General features: G+C 39.6%; 1 protein-coding gene across 1 annotated transcript in view; it reads left to right on the plus strand.

Moving 5' to 3' along the window:
* Positions 1 to 15842, plus strand: part of LOC127427780 (dynein heavy chain domain-containing protein 1) — a 40621-nt gene that overhangs the window by 7482 nt on the left and 17297 nt on the right. Inside the window, exons 11-30 of the mRNA XM_051675556.1 lie at positions 11 to 168; positions 255 to 383; positions 1483 to 1759; positions 1988 to 2115; positions 2202 to 2400; positions 2562 to 2653; positions 2765 to 2993; positions 3124 to 3246; positions 3357 to 3454; positions 3563 to 6593; positions 6624 to 6731; positions 6919 to 7033; positions 7132 to 7321; positions 7455 to 7737; positions 7869 to 9648; positions 13646 to 13872; positions 14004 to 14190; positions 15032 to 15134; positions 15405 to 15554; positions 15649 to 15840. Of these exons, the coding sequence (XP_051531516.1) occupies positions 11 to 168; positions 255 to 383; positions 1483 to 1759; positions 1988 to 2115; positions 2202 to 2400; positions 2562 to 2653; positions 2765 to 2993; positions 3124 to 3246; positions 3357 to 3454; positions 3563 to 6593; positions 6624 to 6731; positions 6919 to 7033; positions 7132 to 7321; positions 7455 to 7737; positions 7869 to 9648; positions 13646 to 13872; positions 14004 to 14190; positions 15032 to 15134; positions 15405 to 15554; positions 15649 to 15840 (7799 nt within the window). The remainder of the gene's footprint in view (positions 1 to 10; positions 169 to 254; positions 384 to 1482; positions 1760 to 1987; positions 2116 to 2201; positions 2401 to 2561; positions 2654 to 2764; positions 2994 to 3123; positions 3247 to 3356; positions 3455 to 3562; positions 6594 to 6623; positions 6732 to 6918; positions 7034 to 7131; positions 7322 to 7454; positions 7738 to 7868; positions 9649 to 13645; positions 13873 to 14003; positions 14191 to 15031; positions 15135 to 15404; positions 15555 to 15648; positions 15841 to 15842) is intronic.

Here is a 15842-nt window from a genome sequence, read left to right on the forward strand (position 1 = left end):
TTGTGTTAAGGTTCCTTGTTGAGCACCATTGATGAGGATGTGCTAAAGCTACTGTCTGAAGATTTGCACTCACGCTCTAAGAACTTGACTTCTGAGCTGAAAAGAGCTGTGGAAGTCATGAAGTCTGAGCCAAATAACTTTGATGATTTCACAGTTTTTTCAAATATGGTATTGACTTTGACCAGTAGCTACTGCTTTGTAAATCTTTGTTCATCAATCTGAACTGTAAAATAATCAAACATCATTTAATGCAGGTAAAGCACAGTGAGAGGACATCAGATGATATGAAGCAGAGACTGGAAGACCTCCACTCTCTACAACAGGCTGTGCAGAGGAATTATACACACATTGTGACATCAGATGGAATGCTCTTTTTAAAGCAGGTATATGAGCATTTTAAAGGTGCTATAAGGGATTTTAGCATTCTGAAGCTTTCACGTCACTGAGCTGTTGAATTAGCCACGCACCCTCATTCCAAAACCCCGCCCTCCAAAGATAATTTTGAGACCAAAATCGAGCAAAAGAGCTGCATTGTTTATTCCTGTGGCTGTCAAATTCAACAGTGACACAGTAGCACCCTCAACTGACAAACATTATGAATCATAGCCTCAATGATCTGCTTCAAATATTACACTATGAGACTGAGCAAAACGATTGACAGGTGAAAAGCGTCAATGTCCGTGGTTCGTGGACACATTTTTGTTTGCTGTTTACAAAGTCTACAGCTATCACAGATTGGTGAGATATCACAGGACACTTATTTCATTAATATTTTTAAGGGAGTAGGACATTTTTTTTGCATACTTTTCCATGAAAAATCGCTTACAGCACCTTTAAGGCATCATAGGCACGATCCCAATTAGATAAAAAGATAGGTACCTTAAATATGCTGCCTCCAAAGATACCTTATGTCAAATTCTAAGATAGCATTGCATGTTCCTTCACAGAAAATGCATCCCAGAATGCACTGTGATGAGCTCGGTGAAAAAATAAATCCAAGGTGGATGGGAAAAGCAAGAGAAACATTGAATAGTTTTGGAAATTTTGAATATATATATATATATATATATATATATATATATATATATATATATATATATATATATATAATCCACACAATACTGACAAGTATAGTTACAAAACAGTTTAAAATAATAGAAAACTGTCTATTTTACCCCAAACATGTCTGTGTTGTGTATATAAATACTCCTTAAGAGTATTGCATCATTACTCTTGTGTCACCTGTATTGGAATCAGTTGTGAATCTAGTCTACCGTGAGGAGCACTTTTTGTGTGGCACACACAGTTACTGGCTATGTACAGTGTTCCAAATCAGAAACATTAGAGGGATCGATTTAAGTTATGATGCTGCCACAGAAGGAAGCTGCCTATGTAGACAGGAGGTAGCACACTAGGTTTTTGGAACAGACCCATGGTCATTGAACTGTGTCTCAACTAACTAACAGCCAACTATCTTTGCAGATGGATGACTTGTGGAATCAGTTTATTCCACTCTTGAAACAAGCTGCAGACATAGAAACCCAGCAGCTTCCTTCTAGACTTAATACACTGGACAGCAACTTTTCCTCATTAGCAAACAAAATACATAACCTGGTTTCAAGAGCCACCTCTGGAGCCTACCTTGACCCTGACCAGAATGCCAAGGAAATGCTTGTCCAGCTCAATGCATTGTGCATTCAATTCAATATAACTGCTGAACAGCTAAAAGATCAGAGCAGAGCCAGTGAGAGCTTGAGAGGTATGGCAGTATACCCATGAACCAGGACACCTTTCTTTATATATTCTTTTTGCAGAGAGACATATTGATTCTGGGACTCAGTAATACAGCCCCTTTAGATTACCTGTATATATAGTTTTTTTTTTTTTTTTTTTAATAGTTTTTTTTTTATTTTATTTTTTTATCTTCTATTGTCTTATTGGAATGATTTTATTTCAGTGGTTCCAATTGTTTTGTTTCTTTTTTGAGGACACCCACTAGATCTTACTTTTGTGACTGAAGCACAGCAGAATATAGAAGCAAGAAAAGGCCTCTGGGAGCTTATGAGTGTGTCCTCCACACAAATCCAAGAGTGGAAGCTACTGAGGTTCAGCAAGGTATGTAACTACCATGCGATTATAAAGAGGAATTCTCATATGTGCATAAATAAGACTTTATTTCTCTTACATCTATACCCTTTCAGTTTGTGGTGGCTAAAGCCCAATGCAAGGCTAGTGAATGGCTGCAACAGGCAGAAGCTTTTGCAAGAGTTATTCCCTCACATGATGCCGTGCTACAGAAAACCCTACAGATTTTGCAGGGATTCGATCAGCTACTCCCTGTATTAAGCAAGCTATGCAGCCCCACACTGAAACACAAACACTGGAGAAACATTTCAAAGGGTAAGATTGTACAGTTGCATCAGCAAATGCCTGATATTTAAAAAAAGAAGTAACATACATAAGAGTCAGGTAAGATTTTAGGTCAAAAATCATTGATAGGGCTAGTATGAAATTAAAGTTTATGATATATTAATCAACCAGTGATATTATTGTTTCTGTAGGAATCAGCCTGCTGTATGAACCAGAACTGAAATTAACACTGGCTGATCTTATGTCCAAAGAACTGCAGGAGCATCAAAATGAAATAAACAAGGTTTATTAGCATTTGTTCAGATTGTTTATTAAACCTGTGGTGCTCAAATTCAATTTCAAAATGTTTTTAGATTTCTGTAAACTATGGGTGTGTTTGTGCATTGGCTTTCAGATCTATCTAGATGCCAAAACTGAGGCAGATATGGACCAGACATTCCAAACACTTCAAAGCCACTGGAAAGGGGCAGTATTTCGTCATGCCAGGTTCATTATTGCTGTGCAGCAACAACACCATCCACAACTAGGTGATGCAAAGGGGGAAAACACTTTTCCTTCTCATGACTCACCTCACAATGCACTAAAGCACCACATTATGGATGGTGGAACCTTCACCATTGTTGGTAAGACCTGTATATTGTCACATATATGTAATGGATTTCATTCAACTGCACATATGGTATAGCTGTCCATTACACATAGTGCGACATACTGTATCCTCAGTTTTGTTCCTTTTCTCACACCTCTGACCAGGTTTAGAGATTCTTATGGCTCAGACTAAGGAAAGTGTTTCGATCCTTTCTGAAATGTTGCATTCTCCACTTGTTGCTGAGTTTCAAGAGGTTGACCACTGGCTGCTGCTTTTACAGGAGCTGGGTATGTTTTTGAACTCACAGCTCTACAAATACATCATAGGTGTGTGCACTTTATATGGGGACAGTAGAAGGTGTTAAGAAATGTTATTTTTCATTGCCACATAACTGCAGATGAATTGCTGGATCTTTTTGGGAGATATCAGCAAAAGTGGATCTTCTTGAGCAAAATGTTTAAGGAAGCATTTGTTGACATCCAAAAATCAGAGATGGTAAGTTTTTATTTAATCTTTTGTTATTATTTTTTAACCCAAGGTTTATTTACTTCAGTTTAAGTGAAGCATTTTTGTCTAACTAATTTTCTCTAACTTCTGTTGTAGCAAGAGAAGTTTCACCCAGTGGATAAGATGTTTCGGGAAATAATTCAGATCACAGTTGATGAGCCTCATGTATTAAGATTTGTTCAACTGATGAAGACAAAAGAGACCAGTCACAGTTTCCAAGGACAAAGTCTTTGTGCTGTCTTTCTGAATGGACTCATAACAATGGAGGAGATTTCCAATCAGTTACGCTATGTCTTGGAATCAACACGAAGCCAGTTCCCTAGACTCTACTTTCTCAATGATGAAGAGGTGATGAAGCTTCTCTCCTTGCAGCTCCCAGGACCTTCTTCCCTTTTACCACTGGTACAAAAATGCTTCAGGGGAGTGAGGTGGCTTGATATTCAGGGTGAAGGTGATGTGAGTCATAAACATGACTTGACAGATCTATGTAATGAGTTGATGCGGGTATGTGGTGTATATGGGGCCTTTAAGGAACATGTTCCCTTCCTCTGTCCTCTTGAGTCAAACCTCAATCCTGTGGCTTGGCTTGGTCTCTTTGATCAAAAATTATATCAAGCAATGAAACAGACAATTCTGAAATGCCTAGCTGTCCAGCAATGTTCAAGGCTAGAACATCTTGAGGACACCACAGACTTGATTGGGAACAATAAGAGTAACAATTTGGAAGTAGTTCATGAACCTCCCTCACTTTTGCAGCTAATATCACACTATCCATTGCAATGCCTTTTGGTGGTCGAAGAGGTTTTGTGGTGTAGTATGGTCCAGAAGTCATTCTACGGTTCAGCAAAATCCACATGGGCACCAATCAAGTCCCAAAATATAGCAAAACTGCGCTATTTGTGTCAGGTTATAAAAGACCACTCTGCAAATTCAAAAGATAAACGCATCATAATAGCTCTACGTGCTTTGGTTATGTTGACCATGAAGCATTCCCAGCAAACTGATGGGCTTGTTGAAGTAAAAGGGGAACTGGAGTCTTCTTTTGAATGGCACAAGTTACTGAAATATCACCTAAGCCCAAGTAATAATCAGACTCCAAGTGACATATTTACATCTCAGGAGGATTTGGCCTGTAAGGACCAGGATGTCTATGTTGATATTTTGTGCACACAATTGCAATATGGCTATGAATACATAGGGCCTGAGAACTGGACAATGGTGACTACCCCTTCAACTGAACAAGCTTACATGGGCATAATCTTTGCCTTATCCACCTACAAGTCTGCTTTCATCAGTGGACCCCACATGTCGGGTAAGCAGCATACTGCAGTGCAATTGGGATATGCATTGGGAAGACAAGTGGTCAGTATGGAGTGTTGTTCAAAGACCGGTTCCTCAGTGGTTTCTCGAATGCTTCTTGGTGCTCTTCAAACTGGTGCTTGGCTTGTGCTTGATTCTGTGGATTCAATGGGACAAGGGTCATTGTCTGTGTTGGGACAACATTTAACAGATATTCATCAACATTTAGCAGTAGTTCAAAGACATGCACAACAGGAAGGACATGAGCCACTACTTGATGTTTTCTCAAAACTGTCCTCCTCAGTTAGTAAGTGCAGCAGTAGAGAATTCCTCAAAAAGCATAGCAATACAGGGAATAAGGTGGAATGTCAAACTGCTGGGAAAAATAAGTTAAATTATGGTTGTATCACAATTGCAGCAAATGGATACTCAACTGAGGTACCTGAAAACTTGAGAGTAGCTACCAGGCCTGTTTCATTGATGCAACCACACTACAGGATCATTGCAGAAGTGATGCTGGTTTCGTTAGGATTCTCTGAAGCAGCAACCATAAGCCGCTGCCTGGTCTCTCTCTTCAGCCTTGCGAAGGATTCACATTGCCTTCCTGATTTTGTCTGTGGTCATCAGACCTCCTGGCTTGTCCTTCTCAGAAATGTGATTACTGCCTCTGGAACACATTTGCATCACAACAGTCATTTGGAAGAAACTGATAGGGGTGAATTTTCTAGACAGAGTTGGACAGGATCTGTTACAACACTAAAGCCACTTGAAACAAGCCAAGGCCATTATTCATTGCATTTTAAGTCTGTCGATCAATCTGATGCATTTATAAATGCAGAGTTAGAGGAGCAAGCAGTAATCAAAGGAGTTCTGTCAGCCATGCAGTTTACTGTTTCAGATTCAAAGAGAGCATCACAGTTTCTTACAATATTTGAGGAAATCTTTCCAGAAGCTAGGTATTTTTCAAGTCTCCAAAAGTCTGAGGAGAGAGAACAAAATGTCCTTACAAATGCAGTGAAAGAAGAATTACAGCAAAGACAATTTTATGCAGAAAGACAAATGCTTCAAAATGTGTTGATCCTGTATCAAGCTTTGAAGCTCTCCAATGTTGTAGTGCTCATTGGACCAGCAGGAAGTGGCAAAACAACTTTGTATCAAGCTCTTGCGGGTGCACTTCAAAAACTTGCCAAAGCTATAGCGGCTGACTTTATTGAGGATGATCATTATTCATCTTGCCCATGTTGGACCACTGTAAACACAGAGATCTTATTCCCTAATTCCTTCTCCCACGAAGAGTTTTTTGGCAGTACCTGTGATCTGTACAAATCTTGGTGTGATGGGGCTTTCACCAAAGCCTTAAGACACTCAAAACAGCATGAACTTTCGCCCATGGCTTCTTGCAAAAGCAAAAATAAAACTGTACAAATGATAAAGAGAGTAAAATGGATTGTGCTGGATGGGGATCCACTTGGTAAGCCGTCTTGGTTAGACTCTTTGACTACTCTTTGTGATCTTGAAAGTCCCTTTCTTTGGCTTTCATCAGGAGAGAAAGTTCAGCCATTAAGAGCGGAACTGAAAATACTAGCTGAGATCATAAACCTTGGTGAGGCATCTCCCTCTTTAGTGACACACTGCAATCTAGTATATGTCTCTGGAGAGAACATGTGGAGAGCTGTGTGGAAGAGTGAGATGGATGTGCTCTCCAGGGTCCATAATCTAGACAAGATTATTCGGAAAATGTGGAGGCACCTAGCTGAAGACCTTTTTTCAGACACTGTAATGTTTCTCAGACACAAAACACTTTCTCCTGTGATGGCCTGTGATGGATGTGAAGGCATACAATCATCTAGAATTACAGATGGTTTGCAGGAAGTAATGTCATTCATTAGAATTCTTCATGCCCTTTTAGAGCATTTTGGGAAAGGAGCAGGCTTGAAATATACATCAAGGCAAACTGAGACAACAGGTAGTATTCCACTTTATCCTTAATTATACAAATTTATACATGAACAGTATGTGTTCAGTGGATATGATTTTGTGACTCAAATGTTTGCTTATTTAGAGATTTAGTTTCCTCACTATCAATACCTTATTAATAAACCCATTTGTTATAAATTCTGAAACAACTCTCTCTCAAAAATATAACACACCAGTGCTCAAGCCAAGCTGTGCTGATTTCATGGCTCCCTCCACTCAGTGGGGATTGCGAGCAAGAAATGTATTTGTTGTGGCATACATTTGGGGTTTTGGAGGACACTTGCACCCTAGGTACTGTATGTGTGCAATACAGACGGTATGTGTAGAAAATATACCATAGTTATGTTTAGTATGTATTTAGTACAAATGTTGTTGTGTTCTAATTTTAGACACTGGACACAATTTGATCTTTTTGCACGAGAGGCCCTGTATAAGAGCCTTTGCAAAGTTGAGACTCCACCTGAAGGCACAGTGTTTGAGCATTTCTTCGAATTCAATGAGGAAATAGGAGAAACAACCAATTTCATCAGCCCCACCAAGCATAAGAGTCTACAGCTCTCCTTCACATATGTGCCCCAGGTTTGCCTGTTTTGTTTTTTCAATATTTTTATATGTTTTTTTTTTTTTCTTTTTTTTTCACATAAAAGTGAGCTATCATTGAAAAGGTGTTGATTGAATTGTGTCTCTCTGTACGTGTTGGCCCTTGACACAGTATGAAAAGCATGCATATCTCCTGGAAATGCTGCTGGATGCTCATCAGCCAGCACTTCTTGTGGGAGAGTCTGGCTCTGGCAAAACAATACTGTGCAAGTCTTTAATATCACAAGGCAGACCACACAAGCATTTACCAGCTAGTCCATGTCTACAACCTTCTGACTTATGCAAGATACTCAAGGGAATGGGCTACCAAAACACTCAACCAGAAAACATTGGGGATGCCTTAAAACAGCCAAACTTACTTCTGTTCATCGATGATCTGCATGAAGCACCATTTGGTGAGTCGTTAGAAAAGGTAGTTAGAGTCTGTTTTAACAAACCAAAATTTTAGTCACACATGCATATTTATGTCACGTGTGATGTTTAACATCAAAAGTTGTGAATTTTTGACTTGTGACTTCTTTTGCAGATGCTTGTGGAAAAACATCAATGACTCTAGAGATCTTGCGTCAGTCTATTTTGAGGGGTAGAGTGTTGACTTCTGACGGAACTCACCTCAAGCTGTTGCAAACAAGAGGCATTAATTATCTAGGCACTTGCAGTGCTCCTAACGTGGGCAACAGCAATTGCAATCAGATTTCTCCTCGGCTCTCTCGGCTGTTTACCATCTTGGCCCTACCAAGCATGACTTTGGAAATCTTGTTTTCTATCTATTCTTCAAAATTGCAACCATGGTTGAAGGAAATACAACCAGTGCAAAGGGTTGCAGATATGGCAAACTGCATCATTACTTCAACTCTGAATGTCTATGTTGCTGTGCTTGAACATTTTACAACTGCTTCACACAGTCTAAACTTAATGTTTTCTTTGCATGATATTCGAAAAGTGTTTCAAGGGATGTGCCTCTGGAGGCCAATGCTTGATGCCCAGCCGACTCTACTAAAGATGAGCTGTCTGGGTGTTAGGAGCTTTTCTTCAACTGAGAAAACCGTCTGTCTTCCAGCAGTTCTTAGTATTGCAGCCCTTGAGCTTAACATTGCTCGCCTGTGGATGCATGAGTGTTTGCGCACCTTTGGTGATCGTCTAGCTTCAATTGAGGCATGCAAAAAACTTGTTTCAATTATAGCTGAAGTTTCTGAGAAGAATTTTTGCACTAAGTTGTCTACTCGGTACCAAATATCCCCAGCAGATATATCCAGTCCTAATGGTCAATCAACAGTGACAAACACTCATAATCTGAACCAACATCTACTTTCAAGCCCATGTCAGTTAGAAAAGAATGCTCTTCCTGTGCTAGGACTGGCAGACATTGAGTCAGAACAGACAGAGAGAGTAGAGAGCTATGTTTCAAAGAGCAACTCCAGCCTGAATGGTTCAGAAGGTGATGAGAATGCATCCTTATACAAAAAGAACAAATTAAAAGATGAAGAAATTAAGCGTGAACCAGCAACATCAGAGTGTAAATATGAATCTGTAAGTAAATCACTGTGCAGTCAATCTCCTTCTGGTGAAGAGAAACATGTTTCAAAGCTAGCGTCACAGAAAGAGTTATCCACTCAACATGTCCCTTTAACAACATGTGAAATAAACACCCCAAAAATATTCATTGAGCTTCTGCAGGAATGTGCTTCTTCCATCCAAAATGTTGTCTTCAGTCCAGAACTTTGTGGGCAACTGAACAACAAACTTCAACATCATAATTTTAAACGCAACTCCATGTATCAAGAGAGAGACGTGGACGTACTGATAGACCAGCTAGTTCATGCTATTAAAAGCAGGGAAGAAAATAAAGAGGAAAAGTCTGATAACAGTTACTACAGCCCTACATGGGTTGTGCATCATCAGAATGTATGTCAGCTTGTGCGTATCCTCCGAGCTTTGCTTATTCCTGGTGGACATGGGGCTCTATTTGGAACAGCAAAGAAAACAGGCAGAAAGACCATTGTACGCCAAGCTGCCGCTCTGGCAGGATACCAACTAATTGAGGTTCATCCTGGAAATGAGGCCAAGTTGTGGGAAATGTTAAAAGAGGTTGGGACCCGAATAGCTGTGAATGGTGGATCGTTGGCTCTACTGGTTCACGAGGATACCAGCCAGGCTGTTAAAGAAGAGCTGCTGCTAATTATGGCAAATGGAACTCTTCCTGGACTTTATTCAGATGAGGAAGTGAAGAACGTGACACTGAGGATGAAAACACAAGGCATGAAGAACACGCAGCGGCTGTTGAAGGATGACCAAGCTCTTGAAATGTAGGGTAAAAGTATCCATTTCATTTTATGTCACTCAAATTTGTGAAACTGAAACTAATGAGATACAATTGACATCTTCTGTGTTTTAATTTCATGTTTAATTACACCAGCGGCCAAAAGTTTGGAATAATGTACAGATTTTGCTGTTTTGGATGGAAATTGGTAATTTAATTCACCAAAGTGACATTCAACTGATCACAAAGTATAGTCAGGACATTACTGATGTAAAAAAACAGTACCATCACTTTTTGAAAAAAGTAATATTTTATCAAAACTAGATAGGCCTCATTCCTAGCAGTCATCACTCCAACACCTTCTCCTTGAGTAATCGTGCTAAATTGCTAATTTGGTACTAGAAAATCACTTGCCATTATATCAAACACTGTTGAAAGCTATTTGGTTAATTTGGTTTGTTTTTTGTTTTTTGTTTGTTTTTTTGTTATTAACAATTTTATTGATTCCAATCAAAAAACATACATACACAACATAAAAAACTGAATCAATTATTCACATTAAACCCCCTCCCCCCAAACATCCCCCCCCCCACACCTGACACAAAAACGCATTACTGTGGTCACCAACAACTAGAACATAAAAAAAAACAAAAAAAAAACAAAAAAAAAACTGATATACGTTCAACAACATCAATAATGCACATACCCAACTAAACAACAAATCTCTCTCCACAGCCAAATAACCTGCCCCACTTCCTGACAAACAAATCCCATTTCCCCAGCCTTCTAAAAAACATCTCCACAAATGCCACCACCTCACCCATCTCCCCTCACCACTCCCTAAATGAGGGTACCCCAGCCGACTTCCATCCCCTGAGGATGATTTTTCTGCCAATCATGACTCCGGCTAGGACCCAACTTTTTAAATATCTGTCCCCCAAATATCTTCTGCTTGGCACCACCAGCAGGTGGGTGTGTCTTTAAGACCCAAACTATTCAATCTAGAGGGGGGTCCAGTAGAATCGATGCAAAATCTTAAATTGCATCAGACGGACCCTTGCATCTCTAGATGTAGACTTGATGCTTTTTAGAATCCTAGCCCACACTCCCTCCTCCAATACCAAGTTTAAATCTTTCTCCTATAATCTCTTGAGAGAAGACAAAGCTCTGTTCCCCAGACTCTGAATTAACAGGGAGTAATACACCGATGCCTCATGACCTTTTCCAAAAGCAGTAATCACCACTTCCAGAGTATCTGCCACTTTAGGGGGGGGGTGTATATTACACCCAAAAATAGTACAGAGCACAGCTGTAAATACCTAAAGAGATCTAGGAATCTTAAAATGTTGAACCAAATTTTCAAAAGATCTCAGCACTCCACTCTCAGATAGGTCACAGAGTGTAGTAACCCCCCTCCCAATCCACTCTGACCAACAAAAAGGGGACTTATTAATACGTAATTTAGGGTTCAGCCATATGCTTGAGGCAACATTTAAATAAATGTCCGAATTAAACACTCCAGACACTTTGTCCAAACCACGTGCAAATGCGAGATAATGGGGTGTGACTTAACTTCTCCGGTTAGTTTGATAGAAAGGCTTTACAATGGCGAAATATGGGCAAGGACTTCCTGTTCAATACAAAACCAGGGAGGGGCTCTCTCAGGTGGAAGCGACCAATGAGCCAAATATCTGTGACCAAATGCATAATAATAAAACAAAATCTTGGGTAGGCCTAGCCCACCTTTGTCAGTCGGCCTATGTAACTTGTTGAAATGTAATCTGGGACATTTACCATTCCAAATGGAAAACTTCGCTATGTTATCAAATTGCTTGAATTAAGAGAGGGGGACATCTACAGGGAGAGACTGTAGCAGGTAGTTGAATTTTGGAATACAATTCATTTTAATAACATTAACCTTCCCAATCATAGATAAATGTAATGAAGCCCACCTACTCACATCACTAGAAAAACTTTTTATTAAAGGGTCGAAATTAACTCTAACTAAATCACACAAATTAGCTGGGAACAAAATGCCCAAATACTTTATGCCCTATTTGGGCCCCTGGAAGGCACGCGGTTTAAAAGCAGTTACTGAGCAGTACGCTGTCAGAGACAAAGCTTCGGATTTAGACCAATTGACTCTGTAACCTGAGAATTTAGAGAAGGAATTAATAATCCTGTGGAGACAAGGCACAGATCTAATGGGGTCAGAGACGAATAATAAAATATCAACTGCTTAAATCAAAAGCTTATGCGCCACACCTCCCGCCATCACCCCTGGAAAATCATCCTCCTTTCTTATCGCGGCTGCTAATGGTTCCAGGGCAAGACAGAACAATAATGGGGAAAGAGGGCAACCCTGCCGGGTGCCCCTATCCAGAATAAAATAATCTGAAATGAATCCATTTGTTAGCATTGCCACTACTGGGTGTCTATAAAGTAACTTAATCCATTCAATAAAAGTATTTCCGAATCCGTATATTTCCAAAACCTTAAAAAGATAATCCCATTCCACCATATCAAACACATTTTCGGTGTCAAGTGAGATGGCAGCGACTGGAGCCTGATCATTCGCCACTGACCACATGATATTGATGAAACGCATAATGTTATCAGAAGAGCTGTGGCCCTGAATGAACCCCACCTGATCTATATGTATAAGAGATGTCATAACTTTACTTAATCGGTTAACCAAAATTTTAACGTCTAGCTGGATCAGCGAAACTGGATGGTAACTCTTACACTTGCTTGGATCTTTGTCCTTTTTAAGAATCAGACTGATACGGGCTTTTGTCATGGTTGGCAGAAGCTTTCCATTCTTTAATGATTCCGTAGAACCTTCTAACAAAAGTGGAGCCAGTTCTGTAGCATAAGATCTAAAAAAATTCAGCGGCAAAGCCATCTGGCCCCGGAGCCTTGCCTGTAGGTAAGGCCCTAATTACTTTGTCAAGCTCCTCCAAGTTTATCTCAGAATCAAGATAATTTTTTTGCTCAGTCATCAGTTTAGGGAGATCTAATGGTTCCACAAAGTTTCTAATATCTTCATCAGTAGGTGAAGACGTGGAATTATAAAGATCAAGATAGAATTATTTAAAAGTATTATTAATATCAATGGCGGAGGTAAAAATGTCACCACCAGCAGATTTCACTGAAATTGCCAAAAAACTGAAGATTTCATACAAAGTCTACAGTCTTCAAAGACAAAGGACAACTGGCTCTAACAAGGACAGAAAGAGATGTGGAAGGCCAGATGTACAACTAATCAAGAGGATAAGTACATCAGAGTCTGTAGTTTGAGAAATAGACACCTCACATGTCCTCAGCTGACAGCTTCATTGAATTCTACCTGCTCAACACCAGTTTCATGTACAACAGTAAAGAGAAGACTCAGGGGTACTGGTCATATGGGAAGAATTACAAAGAAAAAACAACTTTTGAAACAGAAAAACAAAAAGAAAAGGTTAGAGTGGGCAAAGAAACAGACATTGGACAACAGATAATTGGAAAAGAGTGTTATGGATCTTAACCCCATTGAGCTTTTGTGGGATCAGCTAGACTGTAAAGTGTGTGAGAAGTGCCCGACAAGACAGCCAAATCTATGGCAAGTGCTATAGGAAGCGTGGGGTGAAATGTCACCTGAGTATCTGGACAAACTGACAGCTAGAATGCCAAGGATCTGCAAAGCTGTCATTGCTGCACGTGGAGGATTTTTGGATGAGAACTCTTTGAAGTAGTTTAAGAAGTTCTGAACATTTTTTTTTTTCAAATTGTAATAGTAATTTTTCACATTATTAATGCCCTGATTACACATTGTGATCAGTTGAATGCCACTTTGGTGAATAAAAGTACCAATTTCTTTCCATAAGAGCAAAATCTGTACATTATTCCAAACTTTTGGCTGCCAGTGTATGTATAAAGTTAGGTTTTATTGGTTTAAGTCTGATTAAAAGCAATCTGTTTGCATTTTTGTTCTTGAAATTCTCCCAATTTTGTTGACATATCTAGTATTGAAAGCAAAGTACATTTCTCTTTGTGTGCAGGTATTTCAAAAGCATCAAAAGAAATATGCATGTTTTCCTGCTTTATCCTCTACTCTGGGACAAGAGTGAAAGACAGTCTGGAAAATCTTTAGTTAGTGAGAAACATATCTCCAAGGCTTTGAATCTATGTTGTTGTGTAGAAGTGTACCAACCTTGGACCACAGAAGCTTTGGTCGAAAGTGCCTTGTATAATTTAAGGACCAGTCATCAGATACCCGAGACAGATAGTACAGGTGAGTCTGTTCAATATAATCTTAATTCTAATCCTAATTTTAACAAATTGATTGTTTCGTAGTCTGTTGCACATTTTCATGTTTCAATGGTTTGTGTGTTTGTGTTTTGTTGCATCTCCCAGGAGTTGCCAAGGATAGCTTAGTGGCTAGTATTTCTAAGGCAATGGCAGGAATTCATCTGTCTGCTACAAAATATGCTGTCACACTGCTTAATTTTCAACCATTCAGTCCTCGGTCCTATACAGAGCTGATGGTTCAGTTCTTCTGTCACTGCCAGCACCTCTTTGAGCAAAACAGATTTCAGGATAACCGGTGAGGATTGCCAGTGCAACATTTTAGCTGCTTTTCCACCATCGGGCCAAACAGTTCTCATTGTAAAAACGTAACTTGCACGGTTACATTTTCTTTTTCCACTGTGGTGCTGTAAAATCAGGAGAATCTACATAACAGATCCATCTGTTGGCAACGGTGTGAGATGTAAAGATTGGAGTGAGTGTGGTGCGCTAAGGAGGATGATCACATATTCCAGTTTTTAAGGACTGCTTTTTCCGTTTTACTCTGCTAACAAACAGCAAAGACATGGACCATGTCGTAAAAAGGAAAGTAAATAGAAAAATGCGAGAGGTTTACCATCATTTGCTAAGGGGTTGTGTTTCCACTGGACACAAACATGCAGAAAGGTAAAAGTTCCCAGACTAGCTAAAAAGGATATTTATTGATAAAATGTTCTGTGTATGACAGAATATGAAAATAGTATATCAGAAAATATTGATGTATTTTGAGTTTTAATTAGTTAGTAATCTACTTCTCTAATGAAAAATAAATGTGGGCTACAATACTTGTTAAACCGTCATAAAAGACAAAATCATGAAGATACACTAAACGAGTTGCCACGTAGTAAACCCATTCCACCAGCACATTTGAGAACGGTTGAGTACAGTTAGCTAACCAGGCTGAGAATTCTGGGCCGAGAACAGTTTGTAATCGTACCATGCCGAACTGTGCTCAAGTGGAAATGCTATTGTAATCATTTTGTACCATCCTCAGAACCGTTCGGCCCGATGGTGGAAATGCATGTTTTCATTTTGATGGATTTTTCATTGTCCCTCACAGCTGAATACTGTGAAAATGTTTTTTTGTTTTCACATGTCAGGTTGGCAAAGGTTCTAGCAAGTGTTAAGGAAATGTCTGACACAGCCACAAGGCACACTCAAGTAGTTTTGAGTTTCAGGGCCAAATGTGAAGAAAAACAGAAGGTATGTCTCAACAATGCTTAATAACAAAACACATCTGAGGAGTAGAGGGATGTGACAAAGCTATTTACCTTGCTATTTTGGAAAAACTTTCATAAAAGGTGCCATTACATACCTTGCTCAAGGGCAGAACTTTGGTCTTTACTTCGTAGGTCTCCCCTTTTTTGTTACTGGATCTGAAACCTTTGTGTTAGTAGCCACCATTGGCAAACAAAATAATCATACTGTATGTATTTTTCCTCTTTATTGTATATATTTGTGTGTTTGTTGTAGTGTCTGGACCAGCTGCAGAGGTCAGTAGACATGGCCCAAAAAAGCTGGGAACAGACCCGGCACCATAGTATGCAGGAAGAGAACTACCTTTCCCAGCTAGAGGATCAATTACTTCAAGTTCAGCAACAAATTCAAGATGCCTTTAAACAGGTTTTACCCTAATATGATCAGTATGAACACATGTTGTTCGTCAGGTGCACTGAAATCCGATACATTTTCTGTTTCTGTTGCTTGTTGTATGCAGGTAAGCCCACTGTACCAGGCAGCTGTGGAAGTACTGCGGACTTTGAGCCACTCTGACTTGGAAGAGGTCCGGAACTACAGGGCACCCCCTGACATAGTGGTCAGAGTCATGGATATTATATGCATATTATTCAACCAGCCATGTGGCTGGGCAAACAGCAAACAACTTCTGAGGCGTTCCAGTTTCTTTCAGGT

Source organism: Myxocyprinus asiaticus, chromosome 37 (assembly GCF_019703515.2).
Source record: "Myxocyprinus asiaticus isolate MX2 ecotype Aquarium Trade chromosome 37, UBuf_Myxa_2, whole genome shotgun sequence".
Lineage (NCBI taxonomy): Eukaryota > Metazoa > Chordata > Actinopteri > Cypriniformes > Catostomidae > Myxocyprinus > Myxocyprinus asiaticus.